This window comes from Ictalurus furcatus, chromosome 29, assembly GCF_023375685.1.
Source record: "Ictalurus furcatus strain D&B chromosome 29, Billie_1.0, whole genome shotgun sequence".
In the NCBI taxonomy this organism is placed as follows: domain Eukaryota; kingdom Metazoa; phylum Chordata; class Actinopteri; order Siluriformes; family Ictaluridae; genus Ictalurus; species Ictalurus furcatus.
Genome location: NC_071283.1, coordinates 5,196,283 through 5,217,728, shown reverse-complemented (window position 1 = coordinate 5,217,728; position 21,446 = coordinate 5,196,283). Strand labels below are relative to the sequence as shown.

At 39.1% G+C, this 21,446-nt stretch overlaps 1 protein-coding gene across 8 annotated transcripts in view; it reads right to left on the bottom strand.

The window, feature by feature from the left end:
* map3k4 (mitogen-activated protein kinase kinase kinase 4) overlaps positions 1 to 21,446 on the bottom strand; it is a 73,904-nt gene that overhangs the window by 41,988 nt on the left and 10,470 nt on the right. For all 8 annotated transcript variants that reach the window (XM_053619690.1, XM_053619693.1, XM_053619692.1 and 5 more), the window contains 2 exons: positions 11,352 to 11,542; positions 6,624 to 7,927 (listed from right to left, as the gene is read on the bottom strand). In XM_053619690.1, coding sequence (XP_053475665.1) covers positions 6,624 to 7,927; positions 11,352 to 11,542 — 1,495 coding nt within the window. The remainder of the gene's footprint in view (positions 1 to 6,623; positions 7,928 to 11,351; positions 11,543 to 21,446) is intronic.

Sequence of the window (21,446 nt, the reverse complement as noted above, 5' to 3'; positions counted from 1 at the left end):
GCTGAATTGAAAACCATCGACTGGTAAGACTGCTAGGGCACGACCATCTTTATGAGTGGGTCGCGGACTGCTGGAAAGAAAAAGAAACGTTGCTAAACACTAAAGATAAAACAAACATTTCTATGGAAAAACCATAGAAAAATTACAGTAAAGCAAATTCAAATAAATAAATAAATAAATAAATAAAAACACCACTCCCATTGTTTAAGTTAAAGCCAGTGAAAATACATCAAAACCCTTAAGCCATAAAGAGAAGCCTGTTGAGGTTTTCAAAAGAAAGCAAAGAAAGAAATGGGATCTGGATAGATCTCAAAACATTTATTTAAAAAAAAAAAAAAAAAAAAAAAAAAAACCCCATGTGCTCTGTTTAGGAGAAAGCACTTTGTACATCATACAAACTCATTCATAGCATTTTCAAAATTTGCACAGTCTATGATTTCAGCTCTGTTCTTGTAGCTGCAGGTAAATCTTATCGGTATGTTTATGCATTTAATAGCTCTGAATTTTTCATACTGAGCATACAATGCATAATTAAATTAAATGGGCGGCTCAGGTGGTAGAGCAGGGTGTCCACTAATCGGAGGGTTGGCGGTTCACACATGACTCTGCATGCCGAAGTGTCCTTGACATTGAACCTAAAGTTGCTCCAGATGGCAAATGAGTGACTTGCATGGCAGCTCTGCTACCATTGGTGTGAGTGTGTGTGCGCATGTGAATGGGTGAATGAGAACCAGTGTAAAGCGCTTTGGAACCGCTAAGGTTAAAAAAGCGCTATATAAGTGCAGACCATTTACAAATTAAATATTTAGTTCAGTGTTTGTTTTATTTCTTAGGCTAGGCGAATTGTACTTACTCAGGATTATGTTTATAGTGGTCCATTTTCATATTAAGGTCATGTGAACAATTAACTTCACACTCTAAAAAAAAAATAAATAAATAAAAATAAGTACACCCTTTGTACTTCCACAATCATTCAGAGATTAGCATCCAGGTGTCTAGTTTTCAGGATTAGTTAATCATCGAGAATTGTGAATGCCTCTATAAAAGCAGAACATTTGGCTGTTTGTTATTCTGGAGCATTCAGGTGTGAGTCTACAGCATGTCAAGAAGAAAAGACAACAGCCATGACTTCAGAGAAGCAACTGTTACTGCTCGTCATTCTGGGAAGAGTTATAAGACTTCCAAACAATTTGAAACTCATCATTTTACAGTGAGAAGGACTGTTTACAAATGGAGAACCTTCAAGACAGCGGTCAATCTTTCCAGGAGTGGGTGTCCAAGCCCAGACCGTTTAATGCTCAAAGATATAAAGAAAAACCCAAGAGCTACATCATGTGACCAGGATGCTACATCATGTTGGTTTACTTTTCGGAAAACAATGACTACATATTGAAATCTCTTGTGTTTATCACCACCTGAGATTATTTGTTTGTTTATAAAAATTGGTGAGAACCACACAATTGTTATTTAGGCCCTGATAAATAAATAACCGAATTGAAGGTAGGTGTACTTTCTTTTTCTCATAACTGTATGATGCGCAACCTTTAGAACTCATTATGTAAATTCATTTATTTCCTGTTACCTCACTTTGTAAAAGATTATTATCCAACCAGGAGAATTCTGGAACAAGAGTGGCATGGTATGAACTTCACAGTCTTCGCCATAGTCATAAGCTGGGTCCCAAATGACGTATTATACACTATGCATTTACACTATAATTTTAATTTTCACCATATTATTCACACTCCCTTTTTTTATTCTGAGCACATTTGAGCCAGCGTCAGCGTCTGGTAGCTCCACCCCTCTTCGTTACTTAAGCGGAGCTGCGTTCGTCGAGTGCATGAAGTGTCCAACATTCCACACAGCGTTTTTTCAGTCGAATACGTGCATCATGAAGTGCATTTCTTCTTGTTGGAATCAGTTCACCTGCTTATTATAATGATAACGCCATATAAATCCTACAAGCATTCAACTACTCGTTCCTGAGGACGAACACATGGACGGTCTGTGGAATTATTTGATTTTCCTTTCATTTCTCTTATGCTTAAAATAATGTTTTGTAATCCTTATGCTGATTCTAATTATTTGAGAGTGTATTCTGTAACAGGGTGTTCCTACCAGGTCTGTCTCGTCATAAGATATAATGTACGCAAGGTCCCTCTTATCATACAATGTGTTAAGGCTCTCTGAACATTATACTGCATAAATGACCTTAGAACTTGTGATATATTATATATATTGGGTAGGCTTTCACACATTTCGTGAGACAGGAAGGGAGGCAAATTGCATGATCAGACCAAAACAGAACTCCGACTACACTCCCATCTGCAAATAAAATTCATCTGCAGTGAAGATCCTGTCTCTAGATTTATCCTTCCACCCTTTATATCCAACTAAAGTGTTATTCTGGTCAACAGGCCAGACAACAGGCCCAATGACAAAATTGTAGCTAGCCAAAAATGGGCTTAAACACTGTTTAGAGCATTTCAGGAATGCCTGCTATTAGGAAAGTCACTTTTCAAGCAAAGAGAGACATACAAGAGTGTGTGTGTATGTTGCTGTGAAATTACATTCAAGCAGCATTGTTTATACTAAAATACATAACTTGATAAAGTGACAAAGAGTCAAAAATAATGTATAGAAAGCTAGTAGTCTTAAAATATGCTCCAACACACTGTTGGACTATTGTCCAAGCCACTGGTACAGTCAATTCAATATAAATGGTGTCTGAGCCATCCATGAACAGTGGATATAAAAAAAATAAAATAAAAAAAGTCTGCACAGCCCTATTAAAATTGCAGGGTTTTATGATGAAAAACCAACATAAATCGTTTCAGAACCTTTTTCCATGTTTAATATATAACCAAGAAGGCCCAGCAGCGTCTCTACTTTCTGAGAGAGCTGAAAAAAGCCCATCTCCCAGCCCTCATCCTCACATCGTTCTACAGAGGGACTATTGAGAGCATCCTGAGCAGCTGCATCACTGCATGGTTTGGAAATTGCACCATATCGGATTGCAAGACCCTGCAGCAGATAGTGAGGACAGCTGAGAAGATCACCGGGGTCTCTCTTCCCTCCATCGTAGACATTTACACCACGTGCTGCATCCGCAAAGCCACCAGCATTGTGGATAACTCCACACACCCCTCACTCACACTCTTCACCCTCCTGCCTTCTGGAAAAAGGTACTGGAGCATTCGGGTTCTCACGGCCATACTGCGTAACAGCGTCTTCCCCCAACACTTCAAGACTCCTCAATACTCAGAGACTGGACTGACGCACACATGCAAGCACACGCGCACGCACACACATAGAACTGAACACCATCGCACTCCCCTTACAATTTTTGCACAATTCTGTACTGACTACCTGCATTTTTGCTGCTAATGTACTTATAAAGATATCATGTATGTATATGTTAAGTTTACATTCACAGCATTTTTATTATATTGTTACTCTTTTGCACTACACCTGTTATTTCGGACACTTCCACACTAGAACTGTGTACTGGTGCCTGTTGCCCTGTTTTAGTAGTAGTTGTACTGTCTTGGGTGGTTTGCACACGTTTGCACGTGCGCTTTATGAAGAAATGTGTAGGTTTTATTTAGTTTTGGGTCGTCACATGTGGTTAGCGTGTGTGTTGTTTTCTACAGCTCCATGGCCCTGGAGGAACGTTGTTTCGTTTCACTGTGTACTGTACCAGCTGTATACGGTTGAAATGACAATACGAGCCACTTGACTTGAAATGTGATAGTGTCCAAAAAAGTGGAGAAAAAAACCCAATAAAAACATTTTAAGGAAAAAAATAGAAAAAACAACCCAACTTACAATAACCTGGTTGCACAAACCCTCAACTAGTCAACCAACCTGGCACATCTTGATTTGTTCATTCTATTCCACTCTTCCTTGTAACAATGCTCTAGATCTATCAAACTGAAAGGAGATTTATTTTTAATCAATACATTTTTTTTTTTACACAGCCCTCTTCAAGTCATTCCATAGTTTTTTTTGGCAGGATTTAGATCTGGGCTATGACTGGGCCAGTCCAAAAAATTCGATCATCATCTAAATCCATTCCTTTCTTGAATTGGTTTGGTGCTTGGGGTCCTTGTCAGGCTGGAAGGTGATATTGTTCTTCATCTTCAGCTGTTTAAAAGCTCTGCAGTGTTTGGGCCAAAATAGATTGACAGCTTGAATAGAGTGGATAGACAGAATGCCTTCAGAATTTTTCGTCAATGCTTTTAAGATTGGGCAAATGACGGGATATTTTCGGTTAACGCAACCCCTGCTCCACCCCCTGATCTTTCTGTTCTGCAGTGAGGACCCTTCTTACTAATACACACTATAGAGGCTAGGTGAATGGGTCAATTTCAGCAGCATAATCGAACACCAAAGGGGCACCACTGTCTGACTCATTTCAAAAAGTAGTTATCTGAACAGGATGATTATTTATATAGTAAATAATAACAAATAAAGAATAGCCATGAGAATAAGTACACTTATTTTTTTATATTTTGTATAATTTGCCCAACCCCTCACCCCCAAACCTCAAAACCCAAATTCTCCCAAAATTACCCCCAAACTGCGCACACACACACACACACAAAAAAAAAACCTTTTGAAATAAATGTTTTTTTTTGTTGTTTTTTTTACATAATATTCCACCGAACCTGCCATCCCAAGCCTCTGGGAGCAATGGAATACATGTAATGGCATTACATAAACAGGATACAAAAAACTGATAACTGTAATCTGTTACAGTTACGTAAAAAAAAAAAAAAAAGTAATCAGATTACAGGTACATTTTGTAAATAAATAAATAAATACTATCAGGATTACGATTTGTTTCATTTAAAAACAGAGAACTTAATCTTTTGACGTAACACAATCTAGACATCTGCTTGATTATACTTCTGGTTCTCTCTTTGCCAGTCGTGACTCACGTGAGCAACCTCCTGGTGCATGCGCAAATAAACTGAAAGTTAATTTGGTAGAAATGAACACATTGTTCTCTGAAATGCTTTTGTTAGGGTGACCATATGTCCTCTTTTTCCCCCAGACCTGTCCTCTTTTTCCCGGACCTTAAAAATGCGTCCGGCCGGGATTTCTAAGTTTGAGAAAATGTCTGGGACTCAGTTTTAGTTTCATTATGATGTGGCCTATTATGGTCTCATACTGCATCATGTGTGCGCATATTCACATTGCTTTAATCCCTCTCTGTAATTCCCACCTTCTCACACACCAATTGGTCGATTATAAAAGGCTCTCAGCAACTATTGGCCAAATTCCTGCCTCTCAACAATTAGTCTACTCTCAGCGAACGCGTGAAGGTGAAGCGCTGGTGTGTACGGCGTCACAGTTGCTTGACAATAGCAGCAAATGACAGTTGCACTGAGTCGAAACGATGCCCATGGCCATAGGACATTTTTAATTCCATGTTATCACATTGCTCCATATTAAAAAGCTATTAAAATGTGTAAACGATGGTACAAGGTACACTCGTGGCATCTAATATTTTATTTTATTCCATGGACATTCAAAAGAATGAAGGAAAAAAAAATGTAAAAACGCAGGCAGAGTGAAACCAGTTTTATTTATATATACTTACATGATGCTAATAATGGGTCTTTTAAAATCTGCATTCATAGCAATAATGTTTTGAATGCTACTAAGATATTCTGGTTTTCCAAAAAGAGGACATGGTCACCGTAGCTTTTGTGATGTAATGTTACCCGCATCAGGGACCGTGATTATTTATTTATTTATTTATAACATTTATTTTATTAAAACAAATCTAAACATTGAACATTGTTTTAAGCTCTAAATAAAAGTATTTTAGATCGTATTGCTTTTCTCTTGACTTTATTTACATGTGACCTTGACGTAATCCAAAAGTAATCAGATTACATTACTTTCATATTGTGATACTTGGATGACGTTGCTGATTTTATTTTTTGTGAAGTAATTTGTAACTGTAATGGAATACATTTTCAAGGTAACCCTCCCAACTCTGCTGGTAATACATTATTACTGACCCAAACCTTTTAAAGCGCACCTATAATGGTTTTCTAACATGCCTAATTTTGTTTAAAATGTCTCATACAATAGATTTAAAATGCATCCAAATCACTTTAACGTGCTCATAATTTAAATTGCAGCATTACCTTTTTTCCCCCGCAGTGTCACTAATAACTCATTAAATGATCCATTCTAAAGGATTCATTCTAAACTCCTCCTTTCAAGGAGCATACTCTGCTCTGATTGGTCAGATGTCCCAGTCTGTTGTGATTGGTCTACCGCTGTCAGCGAGCAGCCGATGAAGACCAGAGGCGGGGCTTTTTGTTACAAACCTACGTAGGTTAGTACAGGAAGTAAAGTCTGGAATCACTAACGACTCGATTCGGAAGGAAGCGATTCAGAATCGCTTCCTTCTTTTGGGTGTCAATAACCCTGCTTGTTGTGCACTTTGATTTTTGAAACTTTGCAGACTTTTCACATTCGCAAACAGCTCTATAACACACTACATGAAAGGTAATATCTGAAAAACTACAATAGGTACACTTTAAGGCCATATCTAACACCTAAAAGTAAGTTGCTTGAAATCCTAGAAACTGAATCCTCACCTCTTGAGCAGGCATGTGGCTCAGCAGTGCCGTCCGGGACCTCTGTAATGAGCGGTCCATCAGTTTGTGCAGTCTTAGGATAAGCTTGCGCAATCCCATCTGTTTCAGTGCCTTGTCTACAAAGGGTCTGTAGATGCCTGTTGGGCAGCACTGGATTTCACTGCTACATACTGGGAATAAATCCTCTGATAACTGCTGGGTAAACTTGGATGAAAAGCAAGTCATGGGATCCTTTTTGACCCCTGCCTCATCCCTTTCACACTCCTCTGTATTGGCTGTGAAGTTCTCATTCTCTTCATTGTCCTCTTCTTCACAATCGTTCTCATGAGAGCAGCGGGGGGAGGGAATCTCAAAGACAGGCCAGCCAATGTTAGAAAGGTCTCCAAGGCCCAGCACAGTACCCATCACACGCAGCTTTTGGTTCAGGTCCTGAGTAATGTTGAGCCATAGGCAAAGTGCCTGCACTCTGCCCTGGAAGTCCCTTGCTGCATACTTTTCATAGTCCTCCTGTAGAGTCCGCAGGGATGGGTAGAGAGCTTCTACAGACTCCAGCAACCCCATTACACCCTTAACCTGCTCAAAGGCCAGACGCTGCCTCTGCAGGTGTTCCTTGCATGTCGAACCTGGCCCCAGCAAGGCTGTCGCATCAACCTTCAGCCAAGAGCCAGGACAGGTGCCACAGTTAGCCTCTTCTGAGCAGCAATTTCTGCCTACTGCAGACCCAAATTCAGTCTCGGGTGTGGCCAGGCTTCTGTAGTCCACCTTAAAGTGTAGCACCTTGTTGATAATGTCTGGGATAGCCTGGCGGGCTGTGTATAGGAACAGATCCTGGTCAGTGATACTGCGACGTGCATGCCAGGCTTGCAGCTCCAACCAGATCACTTCATTGTTCTGTCCCATGAAGGAAGGGTTCTCCAGGCCCCGCTGTTCCTTCTCTTTCTTTTTAGATGACATGGATGTCAGTTTGAGAAGTAGGCGCAGCGTCTCAAAGAACTTTAAGCGGTCAGCAGGACAGTCGGTTCGCGAGGTCTGGCGGTGAGTACGGGGTAGAGAGTGAGACATAGAGACAGGGCCCAAGCTCAGATATGGCTTCCTGGGGTCCATGTTGACTGTGCTGAAGGGACCAGACTTGGAGAGAGGACCTAACATGAAAGAGCCCTCAAAAGTCTTCTTTTTGTCCCTCTCGTTGGAACGTAGATTGAAGCGTTGTTTCTTGCCTTGCTTGTAACTGAGCTCGTCAGTATATTCATATGGTTTGGCACCTTCCTGCTCTCTCTGGGAGGACGGACTGGACAGATTTTTTTCTAAAGATGAAATAGCAGCAACAAAGCTAAATTAGGCATCAGATAAAATATATAAAAATAGGAGATATGAGATGCACACAAAAACAAGAAATCAGGATGGGGCAAATACTTTTTCACAGCACTGTACTTGTACACTGTAGTGTACTAGCCATTAGTGACTATAATTTTTCATATTTATCTCATGTCAGGAATTCAAAAGCTCATCAGCTAGTAGTGGTAGGTATGATGTTCTGTACAACACTTAGATAAATGACACACGATACTGTTCCGAGAACAAGTCACTCGGTTCCAATTTTCATATGCATGTCACTATTAGCATCGGTACTTGGTAAGTATCCGCTTGTTAAGTCTGAGGTGACGTAAAGACGTTTCCAGGGCCCAAACACTTCTTCAGATCCCAAAAGCGAACAGCAAAAGCTGACATTTAAAGATGATATGATCTGGCTGAAGTATTTCTAAAAAAACAACAACATAAAAGACTGCTATAATTTTGGACATAAACAAAGTTGAAAAACTAAACATGTACCAGCAAGATTTTGGAGGGACAGTGAAGTTAGGCTATAAATGATCCGTCATCTCCTGGCTAGCCACAGATGTACCGTTGGGCTAAACACAGCACTGGCAATGTCTTTTAGAAATGTCAGGGTGAGAGTTAAATTGTTTTCAACATAGGAGCATGTTGAGGGTCAGTCGGTGATGCACAGCACCTGAGAGTGCCCACTCGGCCCAGACAAGTGCCACCATATCACATGGCGGCTTTATTGATTTATTTGGAGAAGAACGTGGAATGTAGAATGACATGGAGTGCATGTGGAAGAATGCAAAGACACCAAAAACTCAAAATTATAGCCAGAGTGTTCAAGATGACACTTTTGCAGTTGATGCTAAGGTTATGTGGTTTAAAGCTATTGTATTATGTGAAGATGAATCGTGTTTATCAAACACTGCTAAAACACACTCACGGTGTGCTGTAGTAATACCGAAAAATCATGATCTTAAGCTTTAGAGTTTTTTGGACTCATCAATTCAAACAACAAGGAACACAGCCCTGCAGCAGGTTTAAAATATGAGAGTCAGCTAACAGTAGAAGGTTGGACCCGGAAACAGTACCAATCGAGCATTCGTTACGTCACAACTTAACAAGCGGAAACAGAGTCTACAGACTCCTGTTGAAAATTGCAGGTTTTTGTGATGAAAAAAGAAATGAAACCAAAATAAATCATGACACATCTTTCTCCACCTTTAATGTGATACAGCAACCAACTAAATACAAGTGAAGAACAACTAAAAGTTTTAGGTGGGGAAAATACACTTATAATAACCTGGTTGCACAAGTGTGAACTCATTTATAACGCAGCGTGCGACTTGTCTCGGACTAACTCATGTTCAAAAGTAGACCTGTCTTTAATGACGTGATTCTGATTAACCCCAAATAAAGTTCAGCTGCTCCTGTAGAACTTTCTTGACATCTTCCTGGTTTCATCTGACTGCTGAGGCCATGGTCCTCAAAGAGCTTACAATGCATGCACAGAATTTCACAGCTGAAAGTTATTGATTAAGGGAGGGGTACAAAAGAATTTCCACAACATTAACCAGTGGAGAAAACTGGGCACCAGGGACATTACCAAGAACAGGATGTCCCTACAAAACTAACAGAAGGACATGAAGAAAACTTATCAGGGAGGCTGCCAAGAGAATTAAAGGAGCAAGATCACATTAAAGGTGGAAAAAGATCGGAAGATCCATCTTGGTTTCGTTTTTTTTTCTTAGATTTTAACAAGCGTGTATAGAATTTTAATATAATAAAGTACCTTTCACAGTCCCCAAGGAAAATTTACAGTTACAAGAAAAAGACATACAGTCATAGTAGTAAATGAAACGTATTTAAATTTTAAAATGTAAATATTTAAAAATAAAACAGTCAAGAGTAAAGCTAAATGAAGGGGCATAAAACAAAAAAACACTACTGTCCCTTCTGAAAGTATTGAAATGGCAAAACCTCCACCGTGCTTGACCTATGAGCTTTTATGTTTTGGAAGATAGAAGCTAGACGTTCTGCTTCTTCGAACAGTGGATTGTTTTGAGGTTTTTCTTCACAGCTCTGTCATCAACTGATTTTGATTCCGTGGCTAACCTGTTCAATGTCTGGTTCTTAGTACACCTGTGGTTTCTCCCCCCCCCCCCCGTATATTCCAAAAATATTGCACTAGCCATACCCAATGCTTGTGCAAAATTTGATGTTGCTTTTGCAAAAATTGCTGATCAATTTTCCCTCTTTCCTCAGCTTCAAAATGGCTTGCTTTTCTCCCACAGACAGCTCACTAGTCTTCATGTTGGTTTCTCCTTTTTAAACAACAGATGCAGTCTTCATAGGGAAAACCCAGGGCTCATATCAAGAGTAGACATGCAGAGCTATTAATTGTTTAAACAATCAAACAGGGCACACCTGGGCAACAAGAAACACCTGTCTGTCACATGCACCAATATTTTTTTCATCACTTGAAAAATGGGTGAGTTCAAACAAACAAACAAATAAACAAAATGCCATGTTCTGACTTGTTTAACACATCCAGATGTAAATGTCAGGAAACTGAAGCCAATTCTGATCCATCATCTCTTCAATCTTCAGTGTAAAGCAAAAACAAAAGAATTGGCCTTGCCATTCCAATACTTTTGGAGAAAACTAGTAAGTGGGGCCCAGACAAAACAGAGACTTAAAGCTCAGACGTATCAGCTTGTCCTGAAGGGAAGGAGGGAACAGGGAGCCAGTGTAACTTTTGGAGTATAGGTCTGATGTGTTCCCAAGGTCTTGGGTGGGTGATAACCCTAGCACCTACTCTAGCTTGTTAAGACCCTGCACTGGCAGTCTGTAAAGAACAGCATTGCAGTAATCAAACCTGGAAGTAACAAAAGAATGGACGTACATCTCTACTGAAGCTTAGCAATGTTCCTAAGGTGAAAGAAAGCTGTCTTGCTAAAGTTTTTATGTGTTCTTGATATGAGCGTGTGGAGTCCGACTTGACACCAAGGCTTTGTAAGTGAGTTGAGCTGGATGCAATAAAATATGGGATAGATAATGAGTAGTGCTTCATTTTCTTTAGTGTGGATGGGGATGCAATCAGTATGACCTCAAATTCGTTCCATCTAAGCCTCAGAAACTTCGGGTCGGCATGTATGTAAATCTGAGTTTCATCAACATAGCACTGAAAATGTAAGCCATGCCACCTGTTATTGCAAAGGGGGATGTGATATGATGAACAACAGCAAGACCTTGGGAACACATCAGACCTATACTCCAAAAGAACACCGTGGGAAAGGCAAGACAAGTTAGGGTTAGGTGTATTAACATGAAGTGGATCCTATCTGTGAATGATATCGAACACATTTTCTGCAGTAAAGTTGGAAGAAAATAAGAGTAGTTTACCTTTTACAGGGGAGCGACCTACAGCTCTGTTCTGATTGCCTCTTAGGTGTTTACCAGACATACGTTTCATCTGACGGGGGGTGCAGGGTGGGGAGGTGCCATATACACAGTCCTCATCCTGGCTGAGCTCGTCCCACAACTCCTCCACCTTGGAGTTCTGCTGGGACACATTTTTTTGTGAGTCTGTTGGCCTGCCAACAGGAAACAAACACACATGGTTAGAAATTTGATATGATCACAGTAATATAATCCTGACATTACCATCATCAACAAAAGAAAACAAACTCCATATATATATATATATATATATATATATATATATATATATATATATATATATATATATATATAAAATTTATTTATTTTTTTAAATGTACCATCATAAAATAAGATTGTGATTTAAAATTTAACTTGCAAAACATTCTCAACGCCCTTGTAACAGTCAGTAAATTTCACAAAAAAGCGAGAGCGTGATAAACCCCTACAGAAAATGTTTACGTCAAGATATTATTGCAGGTTTGGGTTATATTAAGACTGAGCAGATTTATTTTATTATTTAATTTAATTTCAACCAGAACTTCTGTCCCCATGCACATTCCAATAAGCAATGAAGCTGTGTTCCAGTATTGGTATTGCACTTCGGAATGTTTGATGACGTGCTTGCACTGAATTTATTATGTATTTGTAGGCATATATATGTCCTATGTAGCAGGTTATACTGCATTTCTCTTTCAGTCGCAGATTGCTGCTGGTAAAGAAAGAAAAATCCATCGATGCATTTTTATCTATGATGCACTGATGTTTGGCTTTATTTTATTTGTAGAGCTCTCAAAGAACCTATACCACTGTTTACTATGCAATTATATATAAAAAAAAATTATAGTAGTTTCTTGGACCCCTTGATTCTTGGTAAGATTAATCACTCTATTCATAGTGTGTATGTAATGCCTGATCTTTCTTTAAGATATGTAAAGAAATTATGCAGTTATACTGTATTGTGCACAAAATTTTTGGAAAGACATAAAATTCCCATCTTTAAACACATCATTTATCCTACATATACCTATACATTGCCAATTTGTAAAATTAGTGCCAGTCGTCTTGGAAGATAGGTCTGGACTGTCAAGTTGTGAAGACAAAATATAAAGTTGGCAGTTGCACATCTTTCTAGCTAAAAGATTAACAAGGGATATTGGTCTCCATCACTACCCAATTGAAATCTGTTGTTGTGTTAGGGTTGTCATGATATTAGAATTTTGACCTTGATACCGTTAAGTGTAGTATCATTATTCTCAATACCAAAACAGAGGTCTCTGGTGTGGAATGATGACAAAACTGCAGTTTGTAATCTCTGCACCGCTCACATTTTACAGCAGTGAAGTGGCGTCGAGTCTAATTTTTCCCCCGCGCTGCTCCCGCACTGAATTAAAGGGCCAGTACACCATTGAAAGATTTAAAGGAAGATGAGTGACAAAAAAGTAGTGTGTGTATATATATATATATATCACAGAAAAATATTTGTAGAGTAGAATGTTTCATATGCAGTTAATGTTAACGAGTTAATATCAAAAAAAGGTTTATATTAGGCCTATATAGTACCAGTTTGATGTTCAGTGATTGAAGTAGAAATGCTTTTGTTTGTGGTGAGTGAATGTGAGACTAACAGGACTTTTTTTTAGAATTCAGTCAATGTTAATATGAATTAATAACATTCAATAAGTTCAGAAATCTTACTTTAATCTTCAGAATTGAGTTCACGTGTTAATGTTAGAGTAATGTGTTTTGAGACCAGTTACTGTGAAACAACTTGTTGAAATGGAGAGAATAAAGGTTTTATTTGCATTTCCTTCAGAATTGTGGAATTAATTATTATTAATTTAAAAGAAGGCATAAAAGGCAGAACTATCGGTAGCGGTCGATATCATTCTGAATGATCGGTTATCGGTATCGGCTGAGAAATTTAGTATCGGTGCATCTCTAATGAAAATCAAAAATGGTCAAGCAGCTTGTATTGGACCACTTGAGATGGAATAGGCCGAGGATAATGCGCCTTGCCACACTGTAAAAATTGTTCAGGAATGGTTTGAGGAACATGGGTTCAATGTGTTGACTTGGCCTCCAACGTCCTCAGATCTCAACCTGATTAAACAAGTCCGATCCATGGAGGCCCCACCTTGCAACTTACAGGACTTAAAGGATCTACTGCTAACATCCTAGTGCCAGATACCACAGCACACCTTCAGAGGTCTTGTGGAGTCCATGCCTCGACAGGTCAGAACTGTTTTGGCAGCACAAGGTTACCTACACAATATTACAGGGCTCTACAGTGTGACCATTTCACACGCATTTGCAACTGAAAAGTACTTTGTGAGACTGTGAAAAAATATTTAGGCGCACCGGTGCGAGTGACCTGTTCGGAGTTGTGTAATACAATCGGGATAAAAACTACAGGAAGTCCAAAAAGCATCTATACCGCACAACAGTTACTTTCACACTGCTTTTCATCACCTCAGTCAACCAAACAAGTGTGTAAATACTGCAGAGAAGCCATTATGTTGACAAGAGTAACTCTGTACATCACTTGCTTCTCTCAACTTCCCGATCTCACAACCGCCATCTTTTATTGATCACCAAAATGACCTGAACCCGCTACTGTGAGCTGCTCGTGTAGAAACAGCGGCTTCGCGCGAAATAAATTAATAATAATGCCAACGCTACAAGGTGGGTTTCATTCAAACTTCTTTATTAAAAAATTCCTCACCAACCATAGTCAAGAGTAGCAACTGTTCAGTCTGTAAACATACAGTACACTGCCACTCTCCTTCACTAACTCTAATTGTGGCACATTAACCTTACCATCTCTATTAAAAAAAAAAAAAACAAACAAAAAAAAAACCCTAAACTTCAACCGTGCTCCTAAATTTTTGTAATAAATTGTTACCATAGAGCCTGTATTAGGAATATGGTTTTAAATGTTATTATGTCCAATGAACATTACACTTTGCTGCACTAAAACAAACCCTGTTGATACATCTTGACAACCAGAAGTCGACAGCAAAAAGTTTGAGTGCACAAGTTCTCTCATGCCACTAATATGCCCAATAATAATAAACCCTAGAGTAAAATTAGAAGTGCCTTTTTTTAAATGCATTTATTTATTTTAGCTACATTTCTGCTGCAGTGCTGTTCATGTGCGTTCCCTGCATTATATTGTTTTCATCATACTTTTTGGGGTGTTGCAAAATATGCAAAGGCAAGATTGGCAACAACTGTTGGCTGTAAAATCCAGCAGTGTTAATGTTTCAGGCAACAACTCCTCCATCTTTTCAACCATGTGTCTATGCTGCCAAACAAAACAAGGAAACTTAAGTGAAGTAATTAGTTAGTTCAGTTCCAGAACTGAAGGGGGCAGCAAATACGCGCAAGTGTTTTAGTCGGTCCACAAGTGGTAAAGAAGAAGAAGAAAAACACCAACAAGCACAAGGGAAACACTACAGAAATTTAGCTCAAGATTGTCCCACAACCTTGGTGTAGCCACTACAAAGGTACGGTCACCTATAACCTTCAGCCAAGATCAATGGAACAGTCAAAATCAACTAGTCTGAAGACCTCAGAGATTTGTCAGATACAGTTGGGAGCAAGAAGGAGGAAAGAAACACAAGGTGCTTTTAAAATGCGCTATCTGCAATTTATAAAAAGCTAAAATGTCGTGTTTTTTTTGTTTCCCTTGTCCCGATGAGTCAAATAATAGTGATGCACCGAAAGGAAATTCTGGGCCCAAACCGAAAATCCAGGATTCGCTTTACCAAAAACGATTTTTATTTTTTAAACCAATTTTAAGACCTTTTTTTTTTTTTTAAATAATTGTATTAAAATACTAGTCTTTTTAATTCATTAGTTTATCTATACCAGCTTCTTGAGGCGCACATAAAAAATCTGACACGCCAAAGCCATACGCTTACTGTACTGCAAACTGTAAGTACAGTTGTTTGCGAGTGGTACATATTTTCATGCGGTGGCATCATTCCTGTCCAAATATATTTTCACAAAGATTTTTTTTTTAAATTACTACTTGATTCAAAAATTCACATTTATATTAGTTTACTTTACTGATTTATAAAGCAAATTTAACAACAGATGTTGAAACCAAGGAGCTGTACAAGAAATATAAAACAGAATTTAAACAAATTAAAGGACTAGACAAAAACCAAAAAAGGACAAATGAAAAATTTACACCCTCAATTAAAACATACAAATAAGTCTTCAAAGACGGTTTATATATAGAAACGGATGGGGAAGATCTAATGTGGAGAAGACGACGACTACTCCAAAGCCTAGGAGCAGCCACTGACTACGTTTACATGGACAGCAGTAATCTAATTACTGACCTTATTCTGAATAAGACAGTATTCTGATTAAGGTGTTTACATGAGTTGCTTTTAGAATACTCCTTTCATGTTCTCGTTGTACATGTTATAGACCATACAGTGAGGGAAAAAAGTATTTGATCCCCTGCTGATTTTGTACGTTTGCCCACTGACAGAAATGATCAGTCTATAATTTTAATGGTAGATTTATTTGAACAGTGAGAGACAGAATAACAACAAGAAAATCCAGAAAAACGCATGTCAAAAATGTTATAAATTGATTTGCATTTTAATGAGGGAAATAAGTATTTGACCCCCTCTCAATCAGAAAGATTTCTGGCTCCCAGGAGTCTTTTATACAGGTAACGAGCTGAGATTAGGAGCACACTCTTAAAGGGAGTGCTCCTAATCTCAGCTTGTTACCTGTATAAAAGACACCTGTCCACAGAAGCAATCAATCAATCAGATTCCAAACTCTCCACCATGGCCAAGACCAATGAGCTCTCCAAGGATGTCAGGGACAAGATTGTAGACCTACACAAGTCTGGAATGGGCTACAAGACCATTGCCAAGCAGCTTGGTGAGAAGGTGACAACAGTTGGTGCGATTATTCGCAAATGGAAGAAACACAAAAGAACTGTCAATCTCCCTCGGCCTGGGGCTCCATGCAAGATCTCACCCCGTGGAGTTGCAATGATCATGAGAACAGTGAGGAATCAGCCCAGAACTACACAGGAGGATCTTGTCAATGATCTCAAGGCAGCTGGGCCCATGGTCACCAAGAAAACAATTGGTAACACATTACGCCGTGAAGGACTGAAATCCTGCAGCACCCGCAAGGTCCCCCTGCTCAAGAAAGCACATATACATGCCCGTCTGAAGTTTGCCAATGAACATCTGAATGATTCAGAGGACAACTGGGTGAAAGTGTTGTGGTCAGATGAGACCAAAATGGAGCTCTTTTGCATCAACTCAACTCGCCGTGTTTGGAGGAGGAGGAATGCTGCCTATGACCCCAAGAACACCATCCCCACCGTCAAACATGGAGGTGGAAACATTATGCTTTGTAGGTGTTTTTCTGCTAAGGGGACAGGACAACTTCACCGCATCAAAGGGACGATAGACGGGGCCATGTACCGTCAAATCTTGGGTGAGGACCTCCTTCCCTCAGCCAGGGCATTGAAAATGGGTCGTGGATGGGTATTCCAGCATGACAATGACCCAAAACACACGGCCAAGGCAACAAAGGAGTGGCTCAAGAAGAAGCACATTAAGGTCCTGGAGTGGCCTAGCCAGTCTCCAGACCTTAATCCCATAGAAAATCTGTGGAGGGAGCTGAAGGTTCGAGTTGCCAAACGTCAGCCTCGAAACCTTAATGACTTGGAGAAGATCTGCAAAGAGGAGTGGGACAAAATCCCTCCTGAGATGTGTGCAAACCTGGTGGCCAACTACAAGAAACGTCTGACCTCTGTGATTGCCAACAAGGGTTTTGCCACCAAGTACTAAGTCATGTTTTGCAGAGGGGTCAAATACATATTTCCCTCATTAAAATGAAAATCAATTTATAACATTTTTGACATGCATTTTTCTGGATTTTTTTTGTTGTTATTCTGTCTCTCACTGTTCAAATAAATCTACCATTAAAATTATAGAATGATCATTTCTTTGTCATTGGGCAAACGTACAAAATCAGCAGGGGATCAAATACTTTTTTCCCCTCACTGTAGATCGATTAACGGCACACGTCATTATGTCCCCACGCCACGCCGTCCGACGTTCCCTACAGAATTTCACGTATCGACATACAGTTCGTCTTCGTTATGGTACCGTATACAGTTTTGGGTGTTTTCATTTTTAATTTTACAAAAGCTTCAAGTGCAGTTAATTATTTGTCATGCTATACGTCTAAATAGACGACTGCTTGAAGCTATGGGCTGCGTCCCAAACCACGTACTTACCTACTGTATAGTAGCAGAAAAACGTGCATTTCACCTACTATACAGGTACGTGGATTCGGACGCAGCCGTGCTCTCGTTTGCTGTAAAACGGTTGAGCACTGCTGTGTGTGATCGTGCCCCGTCACAAAATGCGGTGAAAACGCCCACACGACGTTAGTGTGATTAAGGTGTTTACATGTCTGTAATACACGTCGATAACGCGACTAAAACAGGAATACTCCACATATCTTAATTTGATTTGTGTTTACTTCGAGTATGACTTTAGTTGAATTAAGGTCATCAATCTCTGTTTACATGCTAGTTTCTTAATCAGAGTATTGTCTTAATCGGGTTCATATCGGATTATTGTTGTCCATGTAATTGTACCGACTGAGAAAGCCCTGTCACCTTTAGCCTTAAAACGTGAACGAGGAACTGAGAGTAGTCATTGACTGGATGATTGAAGGGATCTTGGAGCAGTGTACAGGGTGAGATCACCACAAATATACTGAAGAGCAAGCCCATGCAAGGCTTTGAAAACAAAAAGCAAACTCAACACAGTACTTAACCGGTATCCAGTGAAGAGAAGTGAGCAGAAGTGTAATGTGCTCATGTTTTTTACTGCCAGTCAGTAATCTGGCTGCCTCATTTTGTAGCAACTGCAAACGATCTACAGCTGTTCTAGGCAAACCTAGAAAGAGCACATTACAATAGTCCAACCTAGATGTTATAAATGCAAGAATAACAGTTTTGAAGTCCTTCTTAGAGAGCATCATCTTGCTTCTAGCAATAGATCGTAATGGACAGAAACTGCTTTTTACAACAGCACTAATCTGCTTATAAAAAGACAGTGTGGAATCAAAAATGAGAAAGGTTTTGGACACATTCGCGCTCATTAGAAGAGAGGGGCCTAAGCTCACGGACATGTCAGAGGACAGAGCTGATGGACCAAAGACAATTATTTCAGTTTGATCGTTGTTTAGCTGTAAAAAATTCATCTCCATCCAGCATTTAATGTCATGCTGACAGTCAAACAGCCTAGACATAGAGCAGCTATTATTTTTCACAGGAAGATAAAGCTGAGTGTCATCGGCATAGAAATTATGCGATGTGTTGTGTCTCAATGATATAACCTAGAGGAAGCATATACAAAGAAAAGAGAAGAGGACCCAAAATGGAACACCATAGGAAATCTGAGCACAGGATGAGAAACACTTTCATACAGTAACAGAAAAGGTTCTCTATATACATTAAATGAAATATGTTGGGGTTATAACTTTTCAATCAGTTTATTCACATTATGAGTCTATAAAAGTAAACTTATGCATTTACACAATCAGCAGTTTTACTGAGCTTTGACAGCCACAAAGGTGTTTCCTTTCTTGTGGTTAGTGTAGGTTTAAATTCCTCATATTTCCACATAATATTTTCTTGCTCTTCGACTGGAAGTATGCACACCTGCTTTCTTCCACGTTGAACACTATTGGCTGTTTGCTGCCAACGTCTGGCTTTTACGTTTATGCGCACACCGAGTAAAACATTGACTCAGGGTTAAAACCTGGGTTAACTAAGAAAGTTGATAACCAGCATCATGAAACCTGTTAACCTTAATTAACCAGGGTTGTATTTGTTTGAGTTTCTCAACACAAACTATACTCTGCAACTCTGGATTTGTTCAACTTGCTTCGTGAAACAGGCCTCCGGTACTGGAGTAATTCCTGTCTTGTACATTTTAGTGTTTCCCCTGTTCCAACACACCCATTTCAATTCAAGGAAGGAATGTTAATTTACTGAATCAGGTGTGGACTACATGATTAACACACACTCCCATCATTGAGACTCAGTAATGTATAATTACTATTGGCAATTATTGCATTTACTTTGTTATTATGCATTCTCCATTAATTAATAGTGTTCCAGCTTTGTTAATGGTCAGTAAACATATGGTGCTACGATCACTGAGCATATGACCAATCCACTTTACTTCAAGGCCTTGCTCTGGGCTAGAATTTTTGGGATATCTAGATGTGCCCTTGTGTGTGTGCCATGCCAAGACCTCCCACAAAGTCATGAAATGACTGATGATGTATTTGCTATAAATAAGATAGAAACCTAATCGATCTACACAGATCATACTTCACAGCCATCAGCTCCCTTCACTGAATGTGCAAACCTCACAAGAGCTATGAAAACATTCCCAAAAAAAAGTATTAATGGTTTGCTTATTTTAAATAAATAAATAAATAAATAAATAAATAAATAAACAAACCCTATGGAGTTCCACCCTCATGCATTTACTCGGGTTTGTTGATGGTGGAGTGGCTGGCCACTTTATGTCCCATTGTACCCTCATGTCTGTTACCTTATGGCTCTCTCTATTAGTTATGCTGTCATAAATAGTCTTGCTGGTGTCCCTGCTTTGTGCACCATGAATATCTTATTAAAAATTACAGGACAAGAGCACAACTAATAATCCTTGTTTGCACTCATCTTAATCATTGAACAGTTGTTAAATTCAGCTACAAGAGATACAAGAAAAGCAGATGGAACAAGAAGCAGAGGTTCACAATCCAACAGGATAATTATCCAAGGTAGACTGATCGATTTTTCGGCACCTATAAACGATTGCTGGAACTATCGGTTATCCGTTTTTCAGTCGCGACTCAAAAGGGGCCGTTGTCATCATAAAATAGAGTGTCCTTTAGAGGCGAAATAAAAACTGACAAAGTTTGTTATGTTATTTGAAGTGTTTTTTATTCATTTTGGATGTATATCTTTTATTTACTTTAATATTCATTAATAGTTAATATATATTAATATTTACTTCATTTTAAAAAGGTATAGTACATTTTCAATGCCAAGTCAGTACTGTATATTTGTAATAAAGTTCAGACATTTTACTTGGAGTGTTCCGTTTTCATTCAGTGTCAAATTTTAAAACTAGCGTTTGATTAATCAGTTATCGGCAGGTACCACCCAACTTATTTATTGGTATCAGTAAAATCCACTAATCGGTCAACCTCTAATCCAAACCAAGAGCCTGAATGTGTTGGGACAGCCCAGTCAAAGCCCAGACCTAGTCTAATAGTCGAATCCTTCCAAGACATGAAGGGCAGTGGTAACTCAGTGGTTAAGTTGTTGGACTATTGATAGGCAGGTCATGAGTTCAAATCCCAGCACTGCCAAGCTGCCACTGTTAGGCCCTTGAGCAAGGCCCTTAATTCTCAACTGCTCAGTTGTATAAATGAGATCAAATGTAAGTCGCTCTGGATAAGGGTGTCTACCAAATGCTGTAAATGGAAATGGACATGAAACCTGCTTTTCCATCCAATCTGACAGAGATTGAGCAATTCTTCCCAGATGAATGGGCAAAATATCAGAATTAAGACATGCAAAGCAGATGGAGACAAATCCCAAAAGCCTTGCAGATATAACTGGTTACTGACCCAGAAGGTGAAGACAACAAACAAATGCCTGCTTTGTTAATTAAGCTTTGCATCACAAAAAAAAATACTTTGCACTTTAAAATGCTGGACATCTTGTGTTAAATCAAGTGGAAAAACTCCCAACTAAGTCCATTTAAATTCCAGGTTGGAACAGTACAAAATGTGGCAAAGTTCAACGTAGATAACTACTTACATAAGGTACTGTACATGCCATTTTGTATGCATGTTTGTCCAAATAATATTCAACTAATGCCTTGAAAACATCGAAACCTGTTTGAATTATTGCCTGAAATGCCCATCCCTGATATAAACATATTATAGGGGTGTAACGAGACATCGTGACAA